The 25,131-nt window shown below is 39.1% G+C and overlaps 1 protein-coding gene across 12 annotated transcripts in view; it reads right to left on the bottom strand.

Moving 5' to 3' along the window:
* The window catches only part of UHRF1BP1L (UHRF1 binding protein 1 like), an 86,899-nt gene that overhangs the window by 11,144 nt on the left and 50,624 nt on the right, over positions 1-25,131 (bottom strand). For 6 of the 12 annotated variants that reach the window (XR_005223137.2, XR_005223138.2, XM_037884356.2 and 3 more), the window contains 13 exons: positions 23,312-23,501; positions 21,418-21,558; positions 20,562-20,732; positions 19,031-19,211; positions 18,468-18,551; positions 15,967-16,149; positions 15,729-15,850; positions 13,420-13,561; positions 12,484-12,677; positions 7,788-9,292; positions 5,956-6,131; positions 3,990-4,126; positions 2,155-2,305 (listed from right to left, as the gene is read on the bottom strand). Coding sequence is in view for 7 of the 12 variants with exons in the window: in XM_037884356.2 (XP_037740284.1) it covers positions 2,155-2,305; positions 3,990-4,126; positions 5,956-6,131; positions 7,788-9,292; positions 12,484-12,677; positions 13,420-13,561; positions 15,729-15,850; positions 15,967-16,149; positions 18,468-18,551; positions 19,031-19,211; positions 20,562-20,732; positions 21,418-21,558; positions 23,312-23,501 (3,377 nt within the window). In the remaining 5 variants the exon portion in view is untranslated. Of the gene's footprint in view, positions 1-2,154; positions 2,306-2,499; positions 3,776-3,989; positions 4,127-5,955; positions 6,132-7,787; positions 9,293-12,483; positions 12,678-13,419; positions 13,562-15,728; positions 15,851-15,966; positions 16,150-18,467; positions 18,552-19,030; positions 19,212-20,561; positions 20,733-21,417; positions 21,559-23,311; positions 23,502-25,131 lie in introns of those variants that run through there. The other 6 variants (XR_005223145.2, XR_006290422.1, XM_037884403.2 and 3 more) reach the window with 6 other exon arrangements.

Below are 25,131 nucleotides of genomic sequence, written 5' to 3'. Positions count from 1 at the left end.
TCAAAAGAAAAAAAATGTGAAGTAAACCTCACAGGTAGTTCTGACTCAGGCCACGGGTGGTGAGAAGGAACTGAAGGGGGTCAGAGCAGTAGAGCCCTTATATAGCCTCAGGAGAGGCCACAAGGATGTGCAAGGCGTGTGCGCCACCCCAACAGGTACTGCTACAGAAAACTCTCTGGCTCCGGTGCTGGGCATGCATAAACCTGAGTGAAATACAAGTGTGCAACCATTTGAAGAAGGGATATTTCCCTGAATCAATGCCTTAATGTGTATAAAGAAAGTAACTGGAACTGAGGAAACTGAAACTACAATTTAATAGCTAGAATAAAGGGCCAGATGCTGCTCCCATTACTTCAATGGGAACAGGAGTGTGTACTAATAAAGTACAGCAGCAGTTTCTGATTATTAGTCTCAATATCTCTACCCAGTAGAGGGCAACTGACACACTGAATTGGGAATTTCTAGAAGAGGAAGATGGTCAGAAATATTAGATAAAGTTTCCATATTTATCCATTTGCTGTGCAAAATAAATAGATCTCTTCCCTACTTATTATCTCTTCAGGTTTAACACACTAGAAATAATCAGTACCAAAAAGAATAGTTAAAATCCTTTTAAATCAATTTACTGGCTGATTGTTACATAGCAATAATTTGAAAGGCTTGCACTCAAATATTTTTAAGTTGTACTACACTATTCATATTGAGTATCCTGATGAAAGAGTAGACTTACTGGGCCAGATGCTCAGATGGTAGTCAACTGAAGTATGGTGACTCAAGTGAAGTCACTTGAACTATGCTGAGACTCTGGCCCTTATTTCAAATTTATCCCTTTCACAACAGAGGGATTATTTTTAAATATTAATTTAGATGTTTTCAATTAAACCTCTCCAGTTCTCTAGGCATTCCAACAATTTCAAACTGGGAAATGGGAAACCGTTAAAGGTGGATTTAATTTAAATTCATTGAAGTATGACTAACCAGGAACCAAATTTTGCATTATAATTTCTTTCCTATTTCTATTTTCATTTCTTTCCCATGCTATCCCTTATCCTCCCCAAATATACTTGACTATGCATTAGCCAAGAAAGTAACTTTCTAAGTGTCTTCCAGCTCATTCTGCTACGTTGCTTTTAGCCTCATACACATCCCGACCTCCATGGGATTTTCCTTCATTGCAATGTACCCTGGGATGCCTCTAAAGAAGGGAAGCCATGCTCCACAGAACTCCACAGATCTCTATGGAATTGTGCATCTGATTTATGGACTGAGGCAATTAATTTAATTGAAATAAGGTACAAACGATGATCGCATGATACATTCAAGAGACACATACCACGACAGAGTTCTATTTATTTTGATGCGTAGAGCTCCAGACCTAGATATATTTGGACATACTGCAAAAGTGATTCTGGACCAGGTGGACATATCATTGCAAAAGCATGATTAATGTGCTGTTAATTGGCAATGCACTACTATAATAATCATTCACAGCTGCAGCATTTAAGCATTAGAATCTTATCAAGCTTTTAAAAAAATCATATAATTCCACCTCACCCCTCCGGGTACAGGGCTAGATAGTAGCTTTCCTTAAATAAGAAATTTAACTTTAACATGAAGTGTTGGTGTTGAGATGTATTTCCTTAGACTCGAATTTTTAAAGTTATTTTGAAGTAAAGAATGATCTTCTCTCATTGAAGGCTCACCAGACCAAGAAATATTCAAATTAAAAAAAGTTAGAGTGATAATAATGAAGTTACAGCTTTATAAAATATCAACAATCTAATGCAAGATATTTGATAAGATGTGAATCAGCAGAATTCAATGTAATTCATTTGGTTTTTGTTTTGTTTTTTACTCACCATCCTGAGCAGTTCTATTTTTATTTCCCTCCCACTCACTGCTTGATAATTAGGAAAGAAGATAATTGGAACAGTGATTCTAAACTGATTGATAACAGGTATTCTAACATTAATAGAATCACAAGGCTTTTTTGGTATTTTAAGTTTGAGACTAATACAGATATTTTTATATGATTATGTATTAGAGGGAAGACAACCATAAAACTTCCAATAACTCTTTCACAGTAGAAACAAATGTTTTTTCAACTCAAATTCAATAGTGAGAGTAGAATTGAAATCTCTTGTTATTTCTTACCAACAGTTCTGTTGCAAAGATAATGTCGAACACTGATATTGCCCAACTGGCTTGGTATCACCTGATTCACCTGAAGGCATACTTCTGTGTCTTCACCTTTGATGTCAATTTCACCATTAACGCCAAAGATTTTAAAAACCACAACAGACATCTATCAACAAGTTAAGATACAACTGCGATTATAAATTAAATTTTTTAAAATTACAACTTTCAATTATTAGTGTGCAAATAAAAACAATGCAACAAGCTTACATTCAAATATTACCAAAGGAAACTTGTATCAATACAATTCAATCAAACATTTTGGAATTGAAGATCCTTATTCACCCACTTTTTCCCACTCACCAGAGAGGTACTCAGAGACCCAAAGAACAGTTATTTTTCTCTTCTTATTTCCTCACCTTCCACCCTATAATAAACCAGTTGATGCACAATGAAAAGCGGATGCTATTCCCCCCTGCAACCCATAAATACTGATTCGGAAATAACCAGAAGGGTCACAACAACATGAGATGGTTCCCCCATGACAATGAATATGTTGCCTTAGTCATACCTATAGTACCTTAAGCATGTGCCTTATATTAAGCATGTGAGTAGCTGACACCATTCAAATGCTGAATCAAAGCCCGAGAGAAGAACCCTAGTTAGAGTCCCAAACACTGACACTGCACAGCAATGCACTGTGCTTCTTCTAGTATGCCCTTTCCTCTTATTTTATTAAATTTTAATACCTTATTGTCAGGCAACAAATGTAGTCAACAGCTTCAAAACTTCAAGTCTTGGTGCCACTTTTTGAAATATATACTAATTATTTTTATTATTACAGGCCAAGTTTTCTAAGGAGCCTCAACTCATCTTCTACAAATAGAAAACTACAAGTTAAAATGGAATTTGCACACACTTAATTTGTACACACAGATTCTGTTTTCACACATTCTTTATTATTTACATGCACAAATGTAGAGATTATTATTGAAAACTGACCCCAAAGGATACTTACTCCTAAGTGTATATATATAATCATTTGTTAAGTAAGGTTTTCTTTAAAAAGGTAATTTATAAGTGTTTTTTAAAAACTCAGCAAATGTAGAGTTATATGCTGACTGTCTCCATAGCGAGTGTAGGAGGGAAGTCTGCACAAAACTGATTTCAAAAGTATGTTTTTCTTTTTTTAGGTGCCCTGTACCCTCAGATTACTATGCTGAATTATGCTAATAAGTTACTATGCAAGAAACTCAGATAACCACAGTGATGAGCATGTTATAAATGGACAGCTAAATAGAAAGAGGAGATGCAACCACAATGGAACTCTATTAGTGCATGGAGATTGCCTTGGGAGGGGAGATGGTTAGAAAAGTGGCTTTTTTATTTTTTTAAACTACAGGGCATGGTGACACAAAGATTACAGTAAATATGTTCTACACTTTGGGTTATATATATATATTATTAACAAAAATTCACAAAACCATGCCATATATAAAAAAAGAAAAAAGCCACTTAACTGACCTTTCAAGAGGACATCTCCATACTCCGGGTCTCCAAAGTGGGTGTAATGCCACTAGTATAGTACATACTGAGCATTACTTGGAACAGAAGTAGTTAATCTTCAACTTCAGAGACCCTAAAAGAAGATAAATCTAAAATCAATTGTGTGTTTAAATTCACTCTTACTTGTTATTGGAGCATTCAGACTATAAATCTACATAGCTAATGAATTTTTAAAACTATTTTCAAGTCACCTTTAAAAGAAAAAACAATTATTTCAGCAACACTTTAATGTCAGTTACTGTTTAAGTTACTAAACCTGCTCCTTTAATGAATTTCAATAACATTACCATTTCTTCATTAGTCTCCTGGGCACTCTCTGAAGCTGCACTGATGGCATCTGGAGATGACCCACCATAATTGTCAACTCCTGTAACTTCATCTTGCACACTTTCTGCTGGCCTTTGGTAATTCATGCCTGTGATAGCTTCCATATGCATATCATCAGAAAAATATGAAAGGTCAATATAATATAATCTGAATTGTTCATGCATTAATATTAAGATACTATGTATAATCTTAATATTTAAATATTTTATAAAAGTTTTTATTTGGATAATTATTAATAAACAAAACTAAAATAAATTAGTCAAATAATAGGCATATTGATTTTTGTCATGTCACTAAGCTCATGTGGCAAACAGATTGTTAGCAATGGCAACACAAAAGGAAATTTCTTAATTTGTCTATATTCTTATTGATCTATCTATACACACACCTAATCTCTCTCACACAAAATATTCTCTTTGGGTGAAATCCACTCCATCTACACAGGTTTCAGAGTAGCAGCCGTGTTAGTCTGTATCCGCAAAAAGAAAAGGAGTACTTGAGGCACCTTAGAGACTAACAAATTTATTTGAGCATAAGCTTTCGTGAAAGCTTATGCTCAAATAAATTTGTTAGTCTCTAAGGTGCTACAAGTACTCCTTTCCATCTACACAGAGTCCAAGTATTCAGACTGTATGATGGTGGAGCAATTAGTGAGATGAAATCCACCCCTTCAACCCATGCAGCCATGGTGTGGAGTCCTTGCTATTCCAGCCTGTAGGGTGGAATAGCACCTATAGCTCTTCCATGTCTTTTACACTGGGTACTGGATCCACATGAACATGTGACCCCTTTCCTGTCTAATGCAGCCAATTCATTGTGGCTTCCGTGCCAGTATAAATGGGCTAGCATAAAGATCTTTCACAGTGCAGAGGGGATGTACAAGCACCCTATGTGGCAATTTCACACACTTTTAGAGAAATGAGAAGGGCCCTGTTCTTGTCTTCCACAACGGAAGTGAATTTCACCCTGTGAGAAGTTTGTTGAAGTCCTCCAAAAGTTACTGATCTGCCGAATATGTACAGATACATTTTCAAAGCCTTCAGTGTAAGTGACTACAGTTCTTCTGTTTACAGAAATACTCAGTCAGGCTATATTATTTTCTTTTGTTAAAGCTTTATTTTATTAAGAACATATGGGCTGAGAATACTTTTCTATTCAGATGTAAGATAGGAGTACAGAGGAAACTGACTTTTTTAGAGTCTTGCTACTGTATGTATTACTTTTTAACTAAATTATTTCATCGGCCTTCTCTTAGAAGCTCATCATAATTTACATAACCCCACAGTACTACAGATTATCTAAAACTAACAGATATTCAACATCAGGCCAAATTTATCCCTCAGATACCCACAAATGGCTCCCACTGAAATAATCAGAAGTTGGACATACAGCTGATAGCAGAATCCAGCCAATAAATACAAACTGCACCATGAGGAGAGAGTCAAATCTGTCTGTTTGGTTACTAGCATTGCTGGTGTTAATGCCAAAGAAAACCACTTACCCATCCCCACATTTTTAAAACCAAAAATCTTGATACACGTTTGCAATGGTAAAACACCACCATAATTTAGAGTCCAATCCTGCAAACATATACCGCTGGCCTACAGGCAACTAACAGGAGTAGTTCCAAGGAATTCCTGGTCCTACAACAGCACTATAATTTGGTTCCCTCCTCCAAAAAAAAAAAAAAAAAAAAAAAATCCCACACCCACCACCCTGGAAAGAGGTAATAACTGAGTCAATTGTCAGTTTATTTTTAAATTATATCTTTCATCTAAGTAGGAAAATATTTTGTGCCACCAACTGGTGTAGTAAATAGAACTGCTTGAGTAAACCAAACAGGATTTAGCCCACTATATCCTGTTAGCACACTATTAGATAATACTTTCATGTATTGTATGTAATTATTTTGTTAAATTTGTTTACCTTTCTCCATAAAGCTTTGGCTGTCACTTCCATCACTCTCTAGCAAATGTTCTTCTAACATCATACTATCAATAGAAATGGTATCCAAAGAGACTTGTGATGGACTTCTCTTCATGTTCTTATAAGAAACAGAGAATGCAGGGAGGTTGGACTGGCAGCGTTCCTTAGGCTTTCCACTTTTTAATATAAAGATATTAGGAAATTATTACTTAAAATGAAAGGAATTCTAGAAAAGAAAATCAAAATCCTCCAACACAGGAACAAAATTAAAGAAACATTGGTATGTAATATAAAATAATTCTGTAATCCTTAGGGGGAAAAAATAGAGGTAAACAAAGTAGAGCATTCATTCACCGCAGTCTATAAATTACATTGTAGACATGTGTCAATTATTTTGACTTTTCACAACTATTTATTCAAGAATATGAAAATACAGTATTCTGTAAACAAATGTTTAGTTAACAGAATGTTCAATTTTTAACCCTAATTTATTGCGGGATTCCGCTGTCACTGCATGAATTTATTAATGCTTAAAACGATATCTGTTTTGAACTACTAAATTCTCAGTTCTTTGGCACACGGCCCATCAGGGAAAGCCAATGGCAAGCCAGGACGGTTTGTTTACCTGCAGCATCCGCAGGTTCAGCCGATCGCAGCTCCCACTGGCCGCAGTTCGCCGCTCCAGGCCAATGTGGGCTGCGGGAAGTGGTGACCAGTACATCCCTCGGACCACGCCGCTTCCCGCAGCCCCCATTGGCCTGGAGTGGCGAACTGTGGACAGTGGGAGCTGCCATCGGCAGAACCGCCAGCCGCTGCTTCCTGCAGCTCCCATTGGCCAGGAGCGGCAAACCGTGGCCAGTGGGAGCTGCGATCGACCGAACCTGCAGACGCTGCAGGTAAAGAGACTGTCCTGACCCACCAGCAGCTTTCCCTGGTGGGCTGTGTGCCAAAGCCTGCCTGTAGAGAGGCGGTGTGGCTCCCTGCCACCTCAGAGAGGGACGAGCCCATCCGCGTGCCGGAGTGGGCAGAGCTAGACCCTCAGAGGTCACTGGAGGACCAGACGCTAGGGAGGCCAGATGCCACCAGCCTAGCCTGTGACTGGGAAGCCGCAGCGGCCCAAGGTGCACGCCAGGACTGGCCCGACCTGCCCTGCGCCCACTACCCGGGGGAGTTGCCGGGCCTGCCCTGCGCCCGCTACCCGGAAGACCCATGGTGCTGGACGCCCCAGAGGACACCACCTGGACCCAGGTACCACAATAGGGGGAGTCAGGAAGTAGCCCGGGGGCAGCCAACCCTAGTCTGGCTGTAGCACTGCCAGAGCCCATGACAGTGTGTTGTGGCCAGGATCCCCACTGACACAGCAGCAGGTCTTCTGCCACAGCTAGGGCCCTGGGCTGGGATGCAGTGGAGTGGGAGGGCCTGCGTCCCCCCTGCCACCCAACTCGTGGGTGGCAGTCTCCCCCTCTTCCAGGTCCTTTGGGGGCCTGGCCTTATTGCTATAGTTTGCTACCGCTCAGCCCCTGTCTGAGGGCCTAAGCACCTGACTCACTGTTGCCCCGCCCTGACCTAGGGCCCGGGCTTACGGTGCTTATTTCACTTGCCGCAAGGGCCGCCGAGGGAGACTCCCGCAGCCAGACTAATTTCCCCAAACATCAACTGTGTGTAGTGAGCTGGTGTGGCTCCCCGCCCCGGAGAAGGCTGAGCCCCGGCTAGCTTCTTTACACAGCCAATCCCTGATCTATGGCAATTATTAATTTTATTTGACTTGTACTATCAACTAACTTTTCCTTTAATTAGTGAGGTCACTAATTAAAATATAAAATCTTTTATACCTTAATGTAGACTGGGTTGCAATCATTCTAACTGTAGACACTTTTTCTTTGTTGATTTCAAGCTCTTCAGATTGTAAGGCTGTTTCTGGTTCTAAGTCTGTCACTTTAACAGGAGAGCCTTCAGTTCCATTTTTCTGATCAGTTAACTTATTTGAAAAAATATTTTTGTCATTCTCTTTATCAATGAATAACTCAATAGAATCTTCTCTGTTATTTAAAACATTCACCAAATCCCTAGAATACAAGCTACTTTTGTCACTTAATGCCACACAAACTTCTTCTGAATCACTCCTACTAAAAAGTCCACTACAGTCATCTTCATGTGTTTTCCCCAAACACGTATCCGATGTATCATCTGAAAATGATATTCCCTTCTGAAAATCCATATCACTATCTGATTTAAAAAGAAGGGGGTCCATCAAAATGACTTTGTTAACCTCAGTGCTCGCGGACTCAGTTACATAATTAATATCCACACTATCAGTCTGTGTTATATCATTAGTTATTAGTTTACTCTCTGATACAAGAGTTTCCTCATTTTCCAAAGGTGAAAGATCTTCTGCCCTGAGACTTTCTTCTTCCAAAACTGGAGACTTGCAGGGTTTTGCTTGAGCCACTGGATGGAGCAACAGAGCTATTTCTGCACTTTCAAGTAAGATCCCAATGCAGACATCTGTTTGCTGTGCAGGTTTGCCTGTCACTGCTTCAACATCTTTCCTTAGGTTTTCCAGGAGCAATACAAGGGAGTCATGGAGCAACAATAAGAAATGGAACTGGTAATGATTGATTTGCACGCTCACATGTTTTTGAATATGAATAAGGACATGTACATCTGCATCAGAGGAAGAACTTGCAGACAGAACTCCTGAAGTGCTGTCTGAAGGATGAAGCTTTTGAATGCCATTGGTCAAGGGCTCTGTCTCAGTGCTATAATATTCCCTCAAAAGTTTTTTGCGCTGAAGTCTATTAGCTAGGTCACTAGAGTCACTTCTTGGAATGTTAAAAGGTGTTTGATCATAAGAAAAGAGTTCCTTTTGTGACTGTGCAAATCTCATTGGCTGGCAAACCCAAAGGGAGAGTGGGAATGAATCCACAAAGCTTACTGGTCGGCCTTTCCCACTTTTCATTCCTTCATAATCTATCCAAAATTGGGAAAAATGCAAAGCCCAGACATCAGTGGCAGCAGATGTTTTTAGTGCATATTTATTTAGCTTTGGGGTGATATAACCTTTATAAACATCATGCATCTTAGTATCTTGTTCATGAGCATGTCTCTGGAAGATTGGGTGCAGAAGATTAAAATTGTCATGAGATTTGGGAAAGTTGGTGAAAGTTCTACTGAAAAATTCACAGTCTTTGAAGTTCTGGAACAAGGCTTCCAGGTCAGAGTGTCTACAGTTTGGCGAGTGCCTTGTGTTTGTAGCAATCATTTCAGAACTCTGAATAGAAATTGCACGTGGCTGATCTTTATGGATTTCAGGTTTCTTTTCCGAGGGAATGATAAACTGCAATAGAAAAATATATTCATCTAGTTACAAAGTAGATTATAAAGGTACACACCGTTTTAAAGAAAACAATAGTTATGTGAGGTAAAATAAATGAATGACATTAAAGTTTTGTAGGATATCATGTACACTAATACAGAACAGAAGAGCCAGGCTCCTGGTTCTGCAGCTTTTCATCTGGGTTCCCCAAATTTTGACCAAGGCCACTACACGCAAACCTGTTCATAAGAAAATTGCCATGAATCTCAATGTCCATGCAATGTCCATGACAGAGCCTCTGGCTTTTTGTTTTTGAAATATGCAGGATGGTTACATTGGGCTGAAGTTTCTCATGCTTTAGGTCAGCTCAGAAGTGATTTTGTAGACAGTTTAATGAAAAATCTGTTCAATTGTTTTAAAGTTAACTGAACATGAAATCTTAACTCTCCTTCCACATGGATACAAAAGGAACTTTCATAACATGATTGCTCAGTATCGTGAAATGATTAAAATCTCAGCCTTAATGTTGCATTAACAATTTTTTTTTGCTATTATAAAAGTAAATTTATTAGAACTCTTAAAACCTTGAAGTATTCCAGTGTGCTAGAATAATCTTGAATTGAACATCTTTACCCTCCAAGTGTTAAAAAGGAAATAATATTTTAGATCCTGATCTTGCATCAGGATCTGCTAACACAGATCCCTGACACCACACATAATCCCAGTGGGATCAATGGGACACTACCCAGGTACAGTAAAAGCTTTGTTATCCAGCCTGTTAGGGTAAGAGGAGGGTGCCGGTAAGTGAAAAATTCTGGTTAACTAAGGGGGAGGGAGTTTGGGTGCGGGAGGGGGCTCGGGGTGCCAGATCCAGGCGGCGCTCACCTTGGGAGCTCCCCGCAAGCAGCGACATGTCCCCTAGGCCAGGGGTTCTCAACCTTTTTCTTTCTGAGGCCCCCCAATATGCTATAAAAACTCCACGGTCCACCTGTGCCACAATAACTGGTTTTCTTCATATAAAAGCCAGGGCCGGCATTAGGGGTAGCAAGCAGGGCAATTGCCTGGGGCCCCATGCCACAGGGACCCCCACAAAGCTACACTGCTCAGGCTTTGGCTTCAGCCTTGGGTGGTGGGGCTCAGGGCCCTGGACTTCAGCCCCATGCAGTGGGGCTTCAGCTTTCAGCCCTGGGCCCCAGGAAGTCTAATGCTGGCTCTGCTTGGTGGTCCCCCTGAAACCTGCTTGCAGCCCCCCAGGGAGCCCTGGACCCCTGGTTGAGAGCCACTGCCCTTGGCGGAGGCGTGGCTAGGCAGCTCTGTGCACTGCCTTCGACCTGAGCACTGGCTCCTCAGATCCCACTGGCCGGGAACCGCAGCCAACGAGAGCTGCGGGGGCGGTGCCTACAGGCGGAGGCAGCGTGGAGAGTCACTCAGCCATGCTTCTGCCTAGGAGCAGCAGGGACATGTTGCCGCTTGCGGGGAGCCGCCTGAGGTGAGCGCTGCACAGATCCGGCACCCCGCACCCCAACCCCCTGCCCCCTCCCACAACCAAACTCCCTCCCAGAGCCAGTGCCCTGCACCCCCTCCCGCACTCCGAACTCCTCATGGCTGTTCCTCTGCCTAGGAGCAGTAGGGACACGTCGCCGCTTCCAGGGAGCCACGTGGAGGCAGATAGGGAACCTGCCAGCCCGGCGCCACCCAGATTATAAATCAAACTTTCAATGAAGATCAGAAATGCTTGTTTATAGAGCTTTCCTGCTGGTAAATGCCAGATAATACAGCTTTTACTGTATACGGATCTTCATGGCTGAATCCATTTGCAATGTTAGGGCTTATGGAATCATACATTTGAGCACATAAGTAACTTTGTCCTATTATCTTAAATGGAATTACTTATGTGAGTAAAGTTACTCATGTAATTAACTGGATGCTGGGTTAGATCCCAAATTTATAAGTAAGTATTCATTACACCACAAGTACATTTTCATAATCAGTATTTGTGTAACTTACAATATCTATTATTACATATACATATAAAATGCATATTTAGGAAGTTTCATTTAAAGCATCACACTTTCATACTAAGAGCTTGTCTACATGGTGGGGTTATGTGCTTTACAGGAGTGTGATTTCTAAAGTGCACTAAGGTGTGGCACATTAATTGGCCCAGGTAGACCCTGCTAGTGTGCACTAAAGGTTCCCTTGTGCACTTTAATGTAATACTGTTTGAAACAGCAGTATGTTAAAGCGCATTAGCAGGGTCTGCACAGACCAATTCAAGTGCAACACATTAGCATGCTTTAGAAATCACACCATGGTAAAGCGCATTACCTCCCGATTCAGATAAGCCTTAAATATTGCAATATCTGTAAAAATGGCAGTTATGGATTCTGTTTTCCCTTTTCTTTGAGTTTTCCTTTCCATTCACAGGGATAAGCGTATTATACAGTGCCATTTATGACAATTTAATTGCATTTTGAAATCTTGTTTGTTTTTCAGCTGAAAGCCAACTAAAATGAATTTCAAAAGCACACAGTCAAACTGATAACTGATCAGATCTTTATATCTCAGGAGTTTATCTCTCTAGTACAAGAATTTCATAAGGCCTCTACAGCTTCACGATGTGGAGGGGAGTGCAGTCTGTAGTGTATTACTACAAAAAAGGAAGAATTCTCACTGTGCATAATAAAACTGCTTAACCCGCACTCTCCCCTTGAGATCCACAATGCTAAAGGATCACCGCCAAATAGCTGCAGTTGTACAAAGAGCAGGAAAAAGGAATGATCAGATAGGTGTCAAGACCGCACTCTTATAACATATGACACCCCTCAAAAAGCTGTAGATCTCACAACTAAAAAATTATGGCAAGTAACTACTGTTCTCTGCATATTAGAGGTACAACTGCGCACACAGAGATCTGAACTGTAAATATGTGATCCAGGCATATTTTCCACTCTCAGCAAAGCCAGGATGTCCTGTTGCTAATGAGACTTTTGGCCAAACCTACTGACTACTCTGCATTGAGGGGCTATGTCCAGAAGAGACGATGATCTGCTACATCATGTCCTCTGTTCTGCCTCACGCATCTTTCCTTAGACCTTCATACTCTGTAAGCATATTTTCCTTTTTTCATTACTTGGCTAATAACTCTTTTCAGAGATAAAGAGAATGTATTTTTCTCCAAAAAATCCCCAAATACTCCTTCCATACAGTACCTTTAACATAAGTCCATCCACTCTAACATCAACATGCTCATCAGATTTTGAATTGTCATTTAATTTATACATGGCCATGAACTGATTGAGACTTTGTTTTACATCCAACACAAACTGATTTAGCCAAAGAATACTTCTCTCATCCAGAGTGAACTGCAGAGCATTCAGTTGCACATAAAGATTCGGACATGGAACTAAGGAAGAGACAAAACAAAATTACAGCAAACAACAATATTTATTTTAGCTTAATAATGCAGAGCCATATCATTTCCTCTACTTGCTGCCATGGAAGAAATGGAAAACCCACTCCTTTGACCACGGGAAAGGGAGATTGAAGGAGCCTAAGCGTATCACTCCCAACTCTCTCTGATGTCCCAATCACTGCATGTAAAAACTTAAATTAAACTAGAATAAAAAGGAGGTGGGCACCACAGTTGAAGGAAAATGGCAGGACCAGAGAAGATCCTCTGTCCCGAGCATCATCCCCAGGAAGCCTGCTGGGATTTCCTTACATGAGAGAATGCTGAACCCTGTCACATGTTACTAAAATAACTCTAGCAGACCTTTTGTTACATCTTTGGTAGGTCTGCAATAGCTTGATTTCTTTTGTACAGCAGAGGAGTGCAAATGTTCAAAAAATGTATATATAGTAGAATCAGTATTTTATTTCCTGGTAAAAATGTCACGTTTTTGTACTTAAAACATAGTATTTATAAAAATCAATGCTTTAAATGTGTTGCTAGGAGCAAACATCAGTAAAATGGTGAAGTATTATGTTCACAAAAGTAATTTCACAATTAATTCAGTGCAAAAAGCTTTTCACCATTTTTGAATGTCAAACTTGAATCAATATTTCCATTAGATCTCAAGCTACCATTAGGCTTCGCAAAAGGGAAAATAATGCAAGAGATTTATTTTTCAGAACAAAAACCTTACTAGGATAGTCTTTTCCATCTGGATAGTAGTATTCAGTGAATTCAATATGAATAGCTGACATTTCTGGTGGAAGATAAAGTGACTTTTTATTGCAAGAAATCAGAGTTTTAGGGGAAGAACGACATTGGTCTGCTGTAGAGACCTGCAAAAGACAAATGTTCAGTTTTTTCAATATGTAACTATTTTTGTTAGTCATTAAAAATGCTTGATTCTGCCAGTGGTACAAGGGATAGTGCCACCTCACAGATGGGATCTGCAACACACTGAGCACTGGCATGGTAACCCCACTGATGTAGATCCCCAATTGCACCCATCGCAGGCAGCAATGCATACATGACTATCATGTAGTAGAGGCAGTCTGCATGCACTCATCTCCAAAGGAACACACAGAGGACAGAAGGGGCATGGTGATGGATGGAGTCAGGGCCTGGCACTATAGTCCCTGTGCATGTGTGTATGGGAAGCAGCAGGCGCATGCAGCAGACAAGGGGATATCCACACAGACAAGGGGATATCCACACAGACAAGAATCAGGCAAGGACCTGTAGGGGGCAGCAGCTTCACCAAGAACACCATGGACCAAAATACAGGCAGGTCTGCCAGGGAAGGGGTTTGCCTGAAAGATGGTCAGCCCATGGTGTTCCCAGCTCAGCCAGCTGGAGAGGTGACTATAGACAAAATTCCCCTCTCTCTGCACTATTCTGGAGCCATGTGCACTGCAGCTTGTGTGCCATCTCTCCAGGGGCAGGCTTTGGATCACATGCTGCTCTGCAGGGTGCTCAGTACGCTAATGCAGGGTTCTTTGGGCTCAGCAACACCCTGAGGTCCACATCGCAGCAGAATCAAGCCCTAGTAGAACAACATCTCTCCACTTGTGCTTTCAACAACATAAATGTTACACAAACTTTACATTAATTGCCTCCAAAGTAAATTATGCAACAATAGAAAAGTGTTACTTTTGGTACATAATTTATCTGGCTCTTCTGATCGCTTAAGATTTCTTGGAGTGTGGATTAATTTAAGAAATGTCTGCCAAACCAAAAACGCTTGCATCCAGTGCTTTTGTATGTCAGCTTCCTACCTTCAAAATAGCTGAAGTTTTGAATATACAATCCTGGTTGGTTTCTTTTTTATTAATTTTGCATAAGTATAGTTGGAAATTATACACAAGTAAAATTGTATAAACCTCTCTCACCCACTTAAAATATCTTAAATTTCATACGTCTGTATTAATACCTATAATCATTATAAATAATACGATGGCAAAATATAATTTCACAAATACAAAACTTAACTTTCACAAATACATCAACTTAAAATAAGTAGCTTCCTAGCTGTCCTACAAAAACTGTGAAGTAATAATAGAGAGAGGGCAAAAAGAGAGAGTAAAGCAACTGAAAAGAAGCAAATTAAATTTAAAACTTCTATCAAACTAAGAAACAAACATTTCATAAAATAATTATGCAATTACTGAAGCGTATAAAAAAATTTCAAATCCAAATGTGAGATTCTGGTAGCAACCACCACTCTAACAGGGAGACTAGGGCAGGCACAGCACCAAAGGCCTGGGAAGGGGCAAGGTTAGGGTGGCTGGAAGATGCATTGACGGAGCACACATCTCAGGCATCCTCTGCTGGCAGGGTTACTATGGGACTTCAGCTGAAATTTAAAGCTGCCTTTCCAAGCAGAGCACCGCCCCAATATCATTGCCATTGTCGCCTGGAGATAAGTACTCTGGTGCAGCTGCCCCCTTGCTATGCCTGTGAGAGTGAATCTGGACCTGAGAGAGTAATTAAAACAACAGCAAATAACAAAAAGAATGAATGTCAAAAAGTCCATTAAAAAAATATCACTGGAAGTAAAATATTAATAATGAAATGTTAAATCAGTTTAAACAGGACACTGAAATAAATAAATTCAGCATATATTTAAACAGGGAATATGAACCCCTAAAAATGAGAAATCTAAAACTACATGCTAAACCAGCGAATCCCTGGAGTACTCCACATGACACAATGAAAGGGTAAGATTCTAAACTACAGCATCTGCAGGTGATGTCTTTATATGACAGCGATCCCTCGCAGATCCAAAGTCTTACTCTCATTAAATCAATGACAAAAATTCCATTGATATTAATTTTTAATATCAAACAAGAGCAAGCCGTAAAAGTCTAGTCCAATAATCGATACAGTCAATGGAAAGAGTCCTACTGACATCAATGGACTTTGGATCAGGCCCATAAAAATTATGGCTAATATATCAGAGGTAAAGCAACCCCAAATTCACCAACTAGGGGGAAAAAAACATACCTGGTATATATTGAAATCTGCAAGTCTAACAACAACAGGACTGGACATGAGTTTATCCTTTGGTTGTTGGGGAGATACAGAAGCAGCCCTAGAAGTTCCTTTAGGTATCTGTTGGTCCTTGCCTGTAGGAAATAAGAATGGCAAAGTCATTTAAAAGAACAACCTCATTTAGGATACACTGCTGCCTCCAGTGAATATTAAATGTAAGCAATAAAACTTGTGAATAGAGACGAAGTACCTGTTTGTATGTTTGGAGGAGAACCATGAGGTGGGGAGTTAGTAGGAGAATCTATATTATGATCCTTCACAGCCTGTTTAAGCAATTCAACATTGCTTTTGAACTCATCTAATAATTCTTGGGCCCATCCACTTCTGGTTTTGGTGGCATCACTATAATGCATCCAGTGACTGCAGTTGTCTCCTACAAGAGAGAGACATATGTGGCCCACAACTAATACAAAATTTCCATTTGAAATATATTTCTAACGATTGAAAAAAAAATTTTTAACTTTTCAGATTTTCTTCAAAATGTAATCGCACTAAATCTTGTGACTATTCAGTAATGTAAATGGCAAGTAATAGCACTGACAAACTCCTCACAGACCTCAAGAATATAATTGCTCCCTGGTTTGAGCAGTTAGGCAATATTCAGGGCCTTGCTAGATTGTATCCATTAAGAGAAGAGATTGATAATATGAGTAAGGAATTTTTTTAGTGCCATCTACAAAGAATGTACTCAAAGTGCTGTTTCCTTGATCACAGTAGAAAGCAGTTTCCTTGATCACAATTTCCAGCTAAGTTCCCTCTAATCTGTGCGGCCGCCCAACAGGCTATCAAGAGCCGCACACTTCAGGTGTCCTCACCCCACTGCCGCGCTGCTCCTGTCCTCTGCTCCTAGGAGCCTCCTGCTTGCTGTGCGGGGGGGGGCTGAAGTCAGGGTGTCCCCCTCCCCTGTACCCCATCTCCACAGAGCGGCAGGGGGGACATGACAGGGCTCAGGATGTAGGGAGCTTGCTGGCAGCTGTTGCTGTGTCTGAACAAGCAGGCTTCAGACTGCTGAGTGCCGATCTACTTAAAAGGGCAGCATACTTAAAGGGGCAGCGTGTGTCTCTCTCAGTGACACACACAAAAGAAGTGTGTCCCTCTCTCTCTCTCTCTCACACACACACACACACACACACACAGTCTTTCACACTCACCTCCCAACACATACTTGTATTATTGCTGTTCTTGTTACTTGATACTTCTTTCAAAGTATCTTGATTTAGTTTTTTGACTGGTTTATGCATTTCATAATTTTTATTGCTCTCTTTTATTTTTCTCTTACGAAATAATTGTTATTTCCCTCTTAATTTAATTCTTTGAGTAGTGAGTTCTACAATGCCTAACTGGTTGGAGTAATTATTCCTATGGTAACTTTTTAAAATACATATTATATCTAGGTTTTTTGTTTCTTCTGGTGGCGCACATCTACACATTACCTCAATATGGTGCACATTCCACACATGGATGGAAAAAAATTAGAGGGAACACTGATTTCCAGCCTGCCTTTCCAGCAATTCCTGTGCCCCAAGGAGCACTGACACTGCTCCCTCTCAGCGACATGTTCACAACTGCTTCTCTTGTTGTCAGTTTACTCTCTCTTGGCTTCTTCTGGTCCTTTTCTACCACTGACACACAACTGCAACCAACCAATTGCCCCAACTTCTGGCTTAGCTTCTGCTCAGGCCTTGCCATATTGGTCAATGTCTTGGCTTCTACTGTTCCAGCTATCACTACACAAAGGGGCATTTAATTCCTCTTTCATCTAGCCTGAACGAATGATACTTACTGTACCCATTTAACCAGGTCTGTGACTGATGGCAGCCATTAACACCTTCCAACACAACAACATCAATTCTTACCCAGCAACTTATATTAAAACAGAAATTTAGGGTAACTGTAGCTCAGACAGAATTTCTCAATTTCTTCTCCTCCAAGACAAACAATAGAAATACACTGCTTGCCCTGGTCATGTAAGAAGGTTCACTATATCAAGTTGTAGCTAATCCCAAATTTAAAGGTATCCTTTGGCCAAAATTTAGTAATGGACACTAAAGAAAAAAATGATCTTTTAATGTTTAGATTTCTGGAAAAATCTATTAGCCAAAAATGATTGGCAACAAATCCTAGTCTGGAATTTACTACTAGCAATTCAAGCTTCAATTTTGGTGCCAGTCAATCAATTCTTCCATGACTTAATATGACGGCTGCATGGCAAGCTCATTGCATTTCCATAGTAGCACACTAACAAAAGTAAGTGCACTAAAGAAATTCTGGGGAATCTCTGTACCACACTTGTAGAATCAAGTGCAGAATCAACAACAAAAAAAAGTTTGGGAACTGCTCGTCTAGTAGATTGTACCTTGCTCTCCCTTAAATTTTAAATTAATACATTCAAATCCTGAGGTCCTCTTTCTTCACATGAAATGGATTACAATGTTCCAACACAACTGTGTTTATGTCCAAAGTATTTTGTTAACTAAAGAGTTATGCTTGAAATAGCTAGTGTATAAAATCTTGGTTCAGTTCTCAGTATTTTTATTCCACATGTAATGGATATGAATGTACTAAACTGACCTTAAAAGTATATATTTCAAATACTTGTATGTAGAAATATTATTGCCCACGTCTTCTGTACATTTGACTAATTTTTATCTTTAAAACCAAAATACAATTAATAAATATTAATTCACATACCTGCTTTGTGAAAAGGGTAGTAGTCCACAGTTAAATGGCTAAAGGAAATCTGCATAGCTCCTCCTGTAATACTTCTGTTTGATTCTGTAAAAGAAAGCAATATTTAGCAATGTAGATTCCTGACCTACATTAGTAAATTTTCACTTTTTCATTACAGTGAATCACCACAGCGAAAAGTATTGGATCAAAAAATGAGGTATCAAAAAAATTAACTTTGCATTAGTGTATCCTGCCCTAAATGGCCAGGATGGGCTCCCAATGCCTAAGATAAGGCCCATAAATTTGTAGCTGGTAAATCTGGTGCTACTATCAAGGAAATACTTTTGAAAAATCCTGGTTCTTTAATTACTATTAATCTCTTCTATGTCCATTAAATATAAAGCAGCCTGCTATACAATAGAAAAAAATGACCATGTGGCTGTTTGGATGTACATTTGTATATAGTTTTATTCTGGTCATTTAAGAGAGACTATACAAACATTAATAGACTTCTCAATCTCTCTTCTAATTTACAATAAGTTTGAGGATATCAAAACAATTTTGGAAAAGGAAATTTTTGTTACCTTTTTCTTTAGAGTGAATATCATCACAAATATGCAGGTCCAAATGAGAAATTACTAAGTGATGAGAAGTTTCCTTAACATCAAAATCACTGAACAGTTTTACAATTGCATCATTTTGATCAGGTGCTGCTGAAGTCTGGTGTGCTTTCACTTGCTGAGGGGTTGGTACAGGGGCGGAACTCTGAAAAAATTAAGTCACATAACTTTAGAGAAACTTTTCCTTAAAGCATGAACTTCAAACATTTTAACACTGAAATGTAGAAACAATTCTAGGGGGAGATTTTCACAGGCACAAGTAGCAGTTAGGTTCCCAACTCCCTCTGAAAATCAATGGGAGATAGATGCCCAACTGTTGTATGTGCCTTGGAAAATCTCACCCCTAATTACTGATTAAGGCAGTGCACTTCCTGCAAGTACTCAATGCCAGCAACTTCATTTAATCAGCCTTCATAGTAACATCTTTTCATGTCTTTTTTCTTATCACGTCTACCACTTATCAGTGCTATTTATGCTTGAGAGCTTGCTCCCTTACAGTACATCTACTACTACTTGATTTTGCAGTCACATCTGATCGGCCAAATCTTACTCTGTTTGGGAAGGTCCCCCAACTCAGCAGGATTTCTGCTGTATGATGTTGAGAGAGGGTGATAAATGATTTATACAGCTGGTGTACAGAGAGTGTTCCCCAACTCGTCCCTGTGCCAGCCTGCTACATGTCCGTGCAGTAAGGTTGGATGGAAGAGTGTGAAAGTGGATTTGTCAGTATGCAGATTCACTGGCCATTATTATTCACTGAGGGACACTCTGAGTACTTCAACCTCAGACCACAGTAGTGGTGTTAGGGAAGTATCTGTGCTTCTTCATGGACAGCAAAAGGAGGAAAAAAGATTCCAAAGCCCAGCTAGCCTGTCTTGCTATGTATGTTAGAGGATGTGGAGGTTTTCAGCATAATACGATATTCTATTTGTGACATCATTATCACTTCCACGGTAACAGATTAGGATATCAAATATAGACTTATGATTTCACTCCAAGTTCAAACAAGAGAGGCTAGGTTGTCAGAGGAAAAGCTTGTATTAAAACATAATTTTTCAGTAACACTAAAGGGAAATACCAGTGTGTACCAGTACTTCTAAATTTTGTGTAAGTATCCTCCCTCTCTCTCAAAATTTGCTCTAGTGTGTAAGTCTCTCTTTAAACATATTTTGGAATTCAAAAGCAGAAAATGGTTCCCATTGTAAATGCAACACTATACACCACATTTAGTCAACTGTTGAAATAAATATAGATGTTTAAATATTCCATATATATGATTTAATAAATAGAATTTACTTCCTTGTCATGATACTCAGAATTGACCGATCTTACGATAACTTTTAGTATGATTTAAGATGCAAAATCTGACCCTCTTGATCAAAAATGAATAACCTAAGAGCTCTCCAAAATAAATTAAACCAACTAATTGTTTATTATGCTATTTTAGAGTATCTGTATTTACTAAAAACTTTACTATGACAATCAATTAGCTTACCTGTGTGGGTTCAGAAGCCAAACTTTTTCTTTGTTCTGTTGATTTCTCTATTGCTTCACTAAGAGATTTGGCATATTGTACCATAGCTTTCAACTGGGAATCAGTTAAAACCCATAGCAAATCATCTAGTATTAGAACCAGTTTTGATGCCACTACATTGCAATCCTTTAACTGTTAAATAAATGAAAATGAATTTTAAAAATTTAAATGGGAATATTGCATTTGATGTAAGAAATGGGTATTTGAAAAGAAATAAGTTAAAATGCAAAGGACGTAGTACACAAGAAATGTGACACTTTTTCCATAAGATTACATTAATATTTCTTTTTAAGTGTGATTTGCCTGCTAAGTAAAAATGACTGTAAAATAGTATTATGAAGTTCTATGTTTGTCTCTCAAGGATTTTCATATCAAATATGCTCAATTTACAAATAAAAAGATGCTGTTTTCTAAGTGCTAACCCTGCAAACTCAACCTAAACCCTGAGAAGTAAAGCTGAATTCTTTCCTCATTACACATCATCACAAATAAAGGAAATACAGGCCAAATTAGACCATTAGCTAAACCTATATAACCCCGTGGTCTTCACATTTTGCCTGCTCTATTTCTTGTCCATTGCATAGGTCTAACTACTGTAATCACAACTTGGTAAACTATTCTATTTATGATGATGCTTCCTCAGAAAAATAAAATGAAATATCTTAAATTTACAGCTGCCACTTTTTATGTAGTCCAAGTGCAGAATCTCTGTTGTGTGCTTATCTATACAAAGTGCTTTGTAAAAATAAATGTCAAATACAAAAACAAATGAAAGAATTTATAAATATATCACAGATTCACAAGTTTTCAAATTTACCCTTCTTTTAAGTGTAACCCTGATTTTTGATTGGTTAGTAATCAGTCGAACTGGAGCACTCATGATTTCATGCTGAGAACTCTGGATTGCATCCGCTTCTATTCTGATCATTTGCCAGTTGATCTCTTTAAAAGTTAATACCTAAAACAAAACAAAGCCTGTTAATTTCATATGCCAATTTATTTGCCAGTAAGAATAAGAAAGTTTTATGGAGTTTTAGTAGCAACAGAAAAGGCATGTTCCATTTGCATATTCTGACTAAAACCGTTGGTAATTAAAGCTCTGACCCTTCAGTTGACTCTGCACCGGTACTCCCTTGCACCCACCAACACAGTCACTTCTAAGATCAGGGATTTTTTTTATATCTTTCATAGTGAATTTAATTATAAAGTCTGTTCATTCACTTCGATTACATTTAGTTTTTTTTAAAGGTCTTATGCTGGTTTCTTCTGTGGATTGGACTCCTCAAGTAGCCTCAAAATGTTCAATTCTAGTGCTGTTGGTTAGTTCGGGGAAGCGGAGAGGTTTGATGGCAGACTTTTTTTTAATTAAAGAGAATTACTACAAACATTATGGATCCCACTGAGCGTATAACTCTGAGCTGATGAGGGATACAACAGGCAAGGAGTTAGATGAAGATGCAGAAAACTAATCCTACCTTCTTTAAGACCACATAGAGCAAATGGAATAGACAGGCATTTTCATTGCTTAAATACAAGTAATTTTGTTCAGCAAAATTCCCCATAAGCATAAGGGATTTAAATGTAAAAGCGTTTATTGTCATACTGAGAGACTTAGGAATGACACATTCAAAACCTATTCAGGGTTATGAACCTCTTAATGCCTAGACTAAAAATTAGGCAGTCTACAAGCTAGGATTATAAAATAGTGTACATGTGTATATACACAACAAAAGCCATGTACTAAAGAATTCCTCAGCTCAACATACATTTTAAGCAAATAACGTGGATTTCAAAAATCCACAGTTATAGATACAAACTCTCATTAACAGGTCATTAATTTACATATAAGCTACAAGAGGTACACTGGGTAAAGAGTAAAAAGGGGGAGTTAAGATTTGTCTGGATGACTAATTTTGATCTTCTCAGATAACGTTTGTTGGGTTTTTAAGATCATTACTATGTTCACTTTGGGTTTCTGCCCTTACGTAAATGATAGACATCAGTCACTTTAACTCTGGCTGAAAGTTTTTTGGCTGGGAGTAACCAATTCTAAATAAAACAATAAGGTCAAAGTTCAAAATATGAAGTCCACCTGACTTATAACCAAACATATGTTAGAGAAAATCATTTTTCAATATAAACGTGCTACTCGTAGTCTAACTTTGAGCTCAATTGCACATTATTATTTTGGGTACTGGGCAGAAAACAAAAGAAGGGTATCCATTAATCTAGTACTTTTATAATTTTTAAAAATTAAAATACCTTGCTACTTGCACTAGCAATTAGGAGATATTGGAATGGTTTAATTTGACTATTAAGAGTACAGTATACTAGTAAATTCCAACAAAGAAATAACTTGGTTAGAAATGAGTTAAGGTTGCTTAAGGAGAACATTCACCCACGCAAATCCTTAAAAGCAAGGAAATGTCCAAGTAAGAGATCTTTCTTTAGTACACCCCCACATCTCATATTCACTACCTTCACTGACAGATTCCACTCTTCTATAAACAACCCTCAAGGCTGCTCTAGTTTACAATTGTTGCCCACAGCCCTGGGGGCAACTGGGAACAGCTGAAACTAGCTGGAGTGCACAAGTCCTCCAGCCACACCCAGGGCACATTCCTTTGATTGTTTAAAATCATAAAGTCACAATTTAATTACCTTCCTTACTACAAAGTTGACAAAAGCAAATAGCAAAAAGTATTCTTTACCTCTCCATGCTGAGATTCTTGTATTCGAGTAAATCTTAGATCACCATGTTCCCAGGTTGCATTTACACTATATATTCTCAGCTGGGAAAGTTCAAATGAAGCATTAAAAGCTTTCGCTCCAATCCGGATTATAATGGAGTTCACAGAAACAGAAATTCCTTCTACCACTTTTTCAGCAAAGCCATATTCACTGGAAAGTGAAATGCCAAGATTTAAATTACAGATCTAATGTTAGTGCATAAAGTGATACTTATTAAGCAATAAGACATGAAACACACCATACAATACAAAACGTGTAGTGCACCCCATCCCATTCATAAAATTTTCATTAAATATATTTAACTGAAAAATTTGTAATAAAGTATAATCTCTATTGTATGTTCCTAATTTAGAATTAACGACTAAACAATTTTTCATGCAGTTGAACTTCAATCAAGCGTAACACATGCAAGTTTCCATTTTAAATGTTACAGTAGTCTTCAGCATTATTCACCAACCTAGCATCTACTTATGTATATTTAAGGAAAAATTAATGTCAAATTAATTAATATTATTAATAACACCACAATAGTATATTAGCCTTGCTAATATTTATCTGTACAACAAAACTTATTAAAGCTATAATTACTTTTAAATATTATGCTTTTTTGTGTGAGGTGAGGATGGGAAGGCATAATATAGGCAAACTGTGCTTTAAAAAAAAAAAAAAAGAAAAAGAAAAAGATATCCAAAAATGGTTAAGTGCATATACTCAAGCAGCTGAATTTCAAGATTAAAGGGACATTTTGGTTAAAACTTGTTTTTAAAGGAAATTTTCTTATTTGTGTTATGAATAATGCCTTGCATTACTAAAAGTTAAAGAATTTTAAAAATCCAATTTACTTTTCACCATTTTTCCTTTTAAATACAAAAGCTTTCAGTCAGCTTAGACAGTTAAAGTAGTTTGCAGCCTTTTATTCTTTTACAATGCTCTAAATAGTAAATAGAACCTATAAGGGTTATTAATGTAGGTCCCAGCCCTGCAACCAGACTGATGCAGGCAAATCCTGTGTCAAGGTGAGCCAGCTCTCTAAGGATATGTCTAATGCTTCTGGGAGCGAGCCTCCCAACCCAGGTCCACAGACTTGTGTTGGCACCCTAAGGTGAGTTCCGTTCAAACAAGTCTGCCAACCCAGGCTGGGAGGCCCACTCCTAGGTGCAGTGTAGCCATACCCTAAAGGGGTTGACATAAGCAGATCCAATTAAATGACTGGGACCACAATTATACCTGTATATACAGTAAAAGCTTTGTTATCCAGCATGTTGGGAGAATGGGGGGTGCCAGTAAGTAAAATATTCTGGTTAACTAAGAGGGATGGAGTCGGGTGTGGGAGGGGGCTCAGGGCTGGGGGTTGGGGCAAGGGAGGGGGTGTGGGCTCTGGGAGGGAGTTTGGGTGTAGGAGGGGGCTCAGAGTGCCAGATCCATGCAGTGGTCACGTGGGGCGGCTCCCCGCAAGTGGCGACATGTCCCTGCTGCTCCTAGGTGGAGCTGCGGCTAGGAGGCTCTGCACCCTGCCTCCGCCCCTGCAGCTCCCATTGCCCGCAGTTCCCAACCAATGGGAGCTGTGGCGCTTGCCACTTGGGTCATCAAAAGCCACTGCAATAGCTTGAATGAAGCCTCAAATTGTCCCTGGAGTGGAGATGCCCGAGCCAGGGCCTCCCCAGTAAGAAAGCTGATAACCCCACTCAGTCATGGTCAGTAGTGTAGGACTACGGGCATAGCAGAAATAGGAACTGACACTGATTTAGGAACCCACAAAATTTGTTGCAATCATTTTTAA

The sequence above is a fragment of the Chelonia mydas genome, chromosome 1, assembly GCF_015237465.2.
Source record: "Chelonia mydas isolate rCheMyd1 chromosome 1, rCheMyd1.pri.v2, whole genome shotgun sequence".
Lineage (NCBI taxonomy): Eukaryota > Metazoa > Chordata > Testudines > Cheloniidae > Chelonia > Chelonia mydas.
This window is presented reverse-complemented; position numbering and strand designations above follow the sequence as displayed.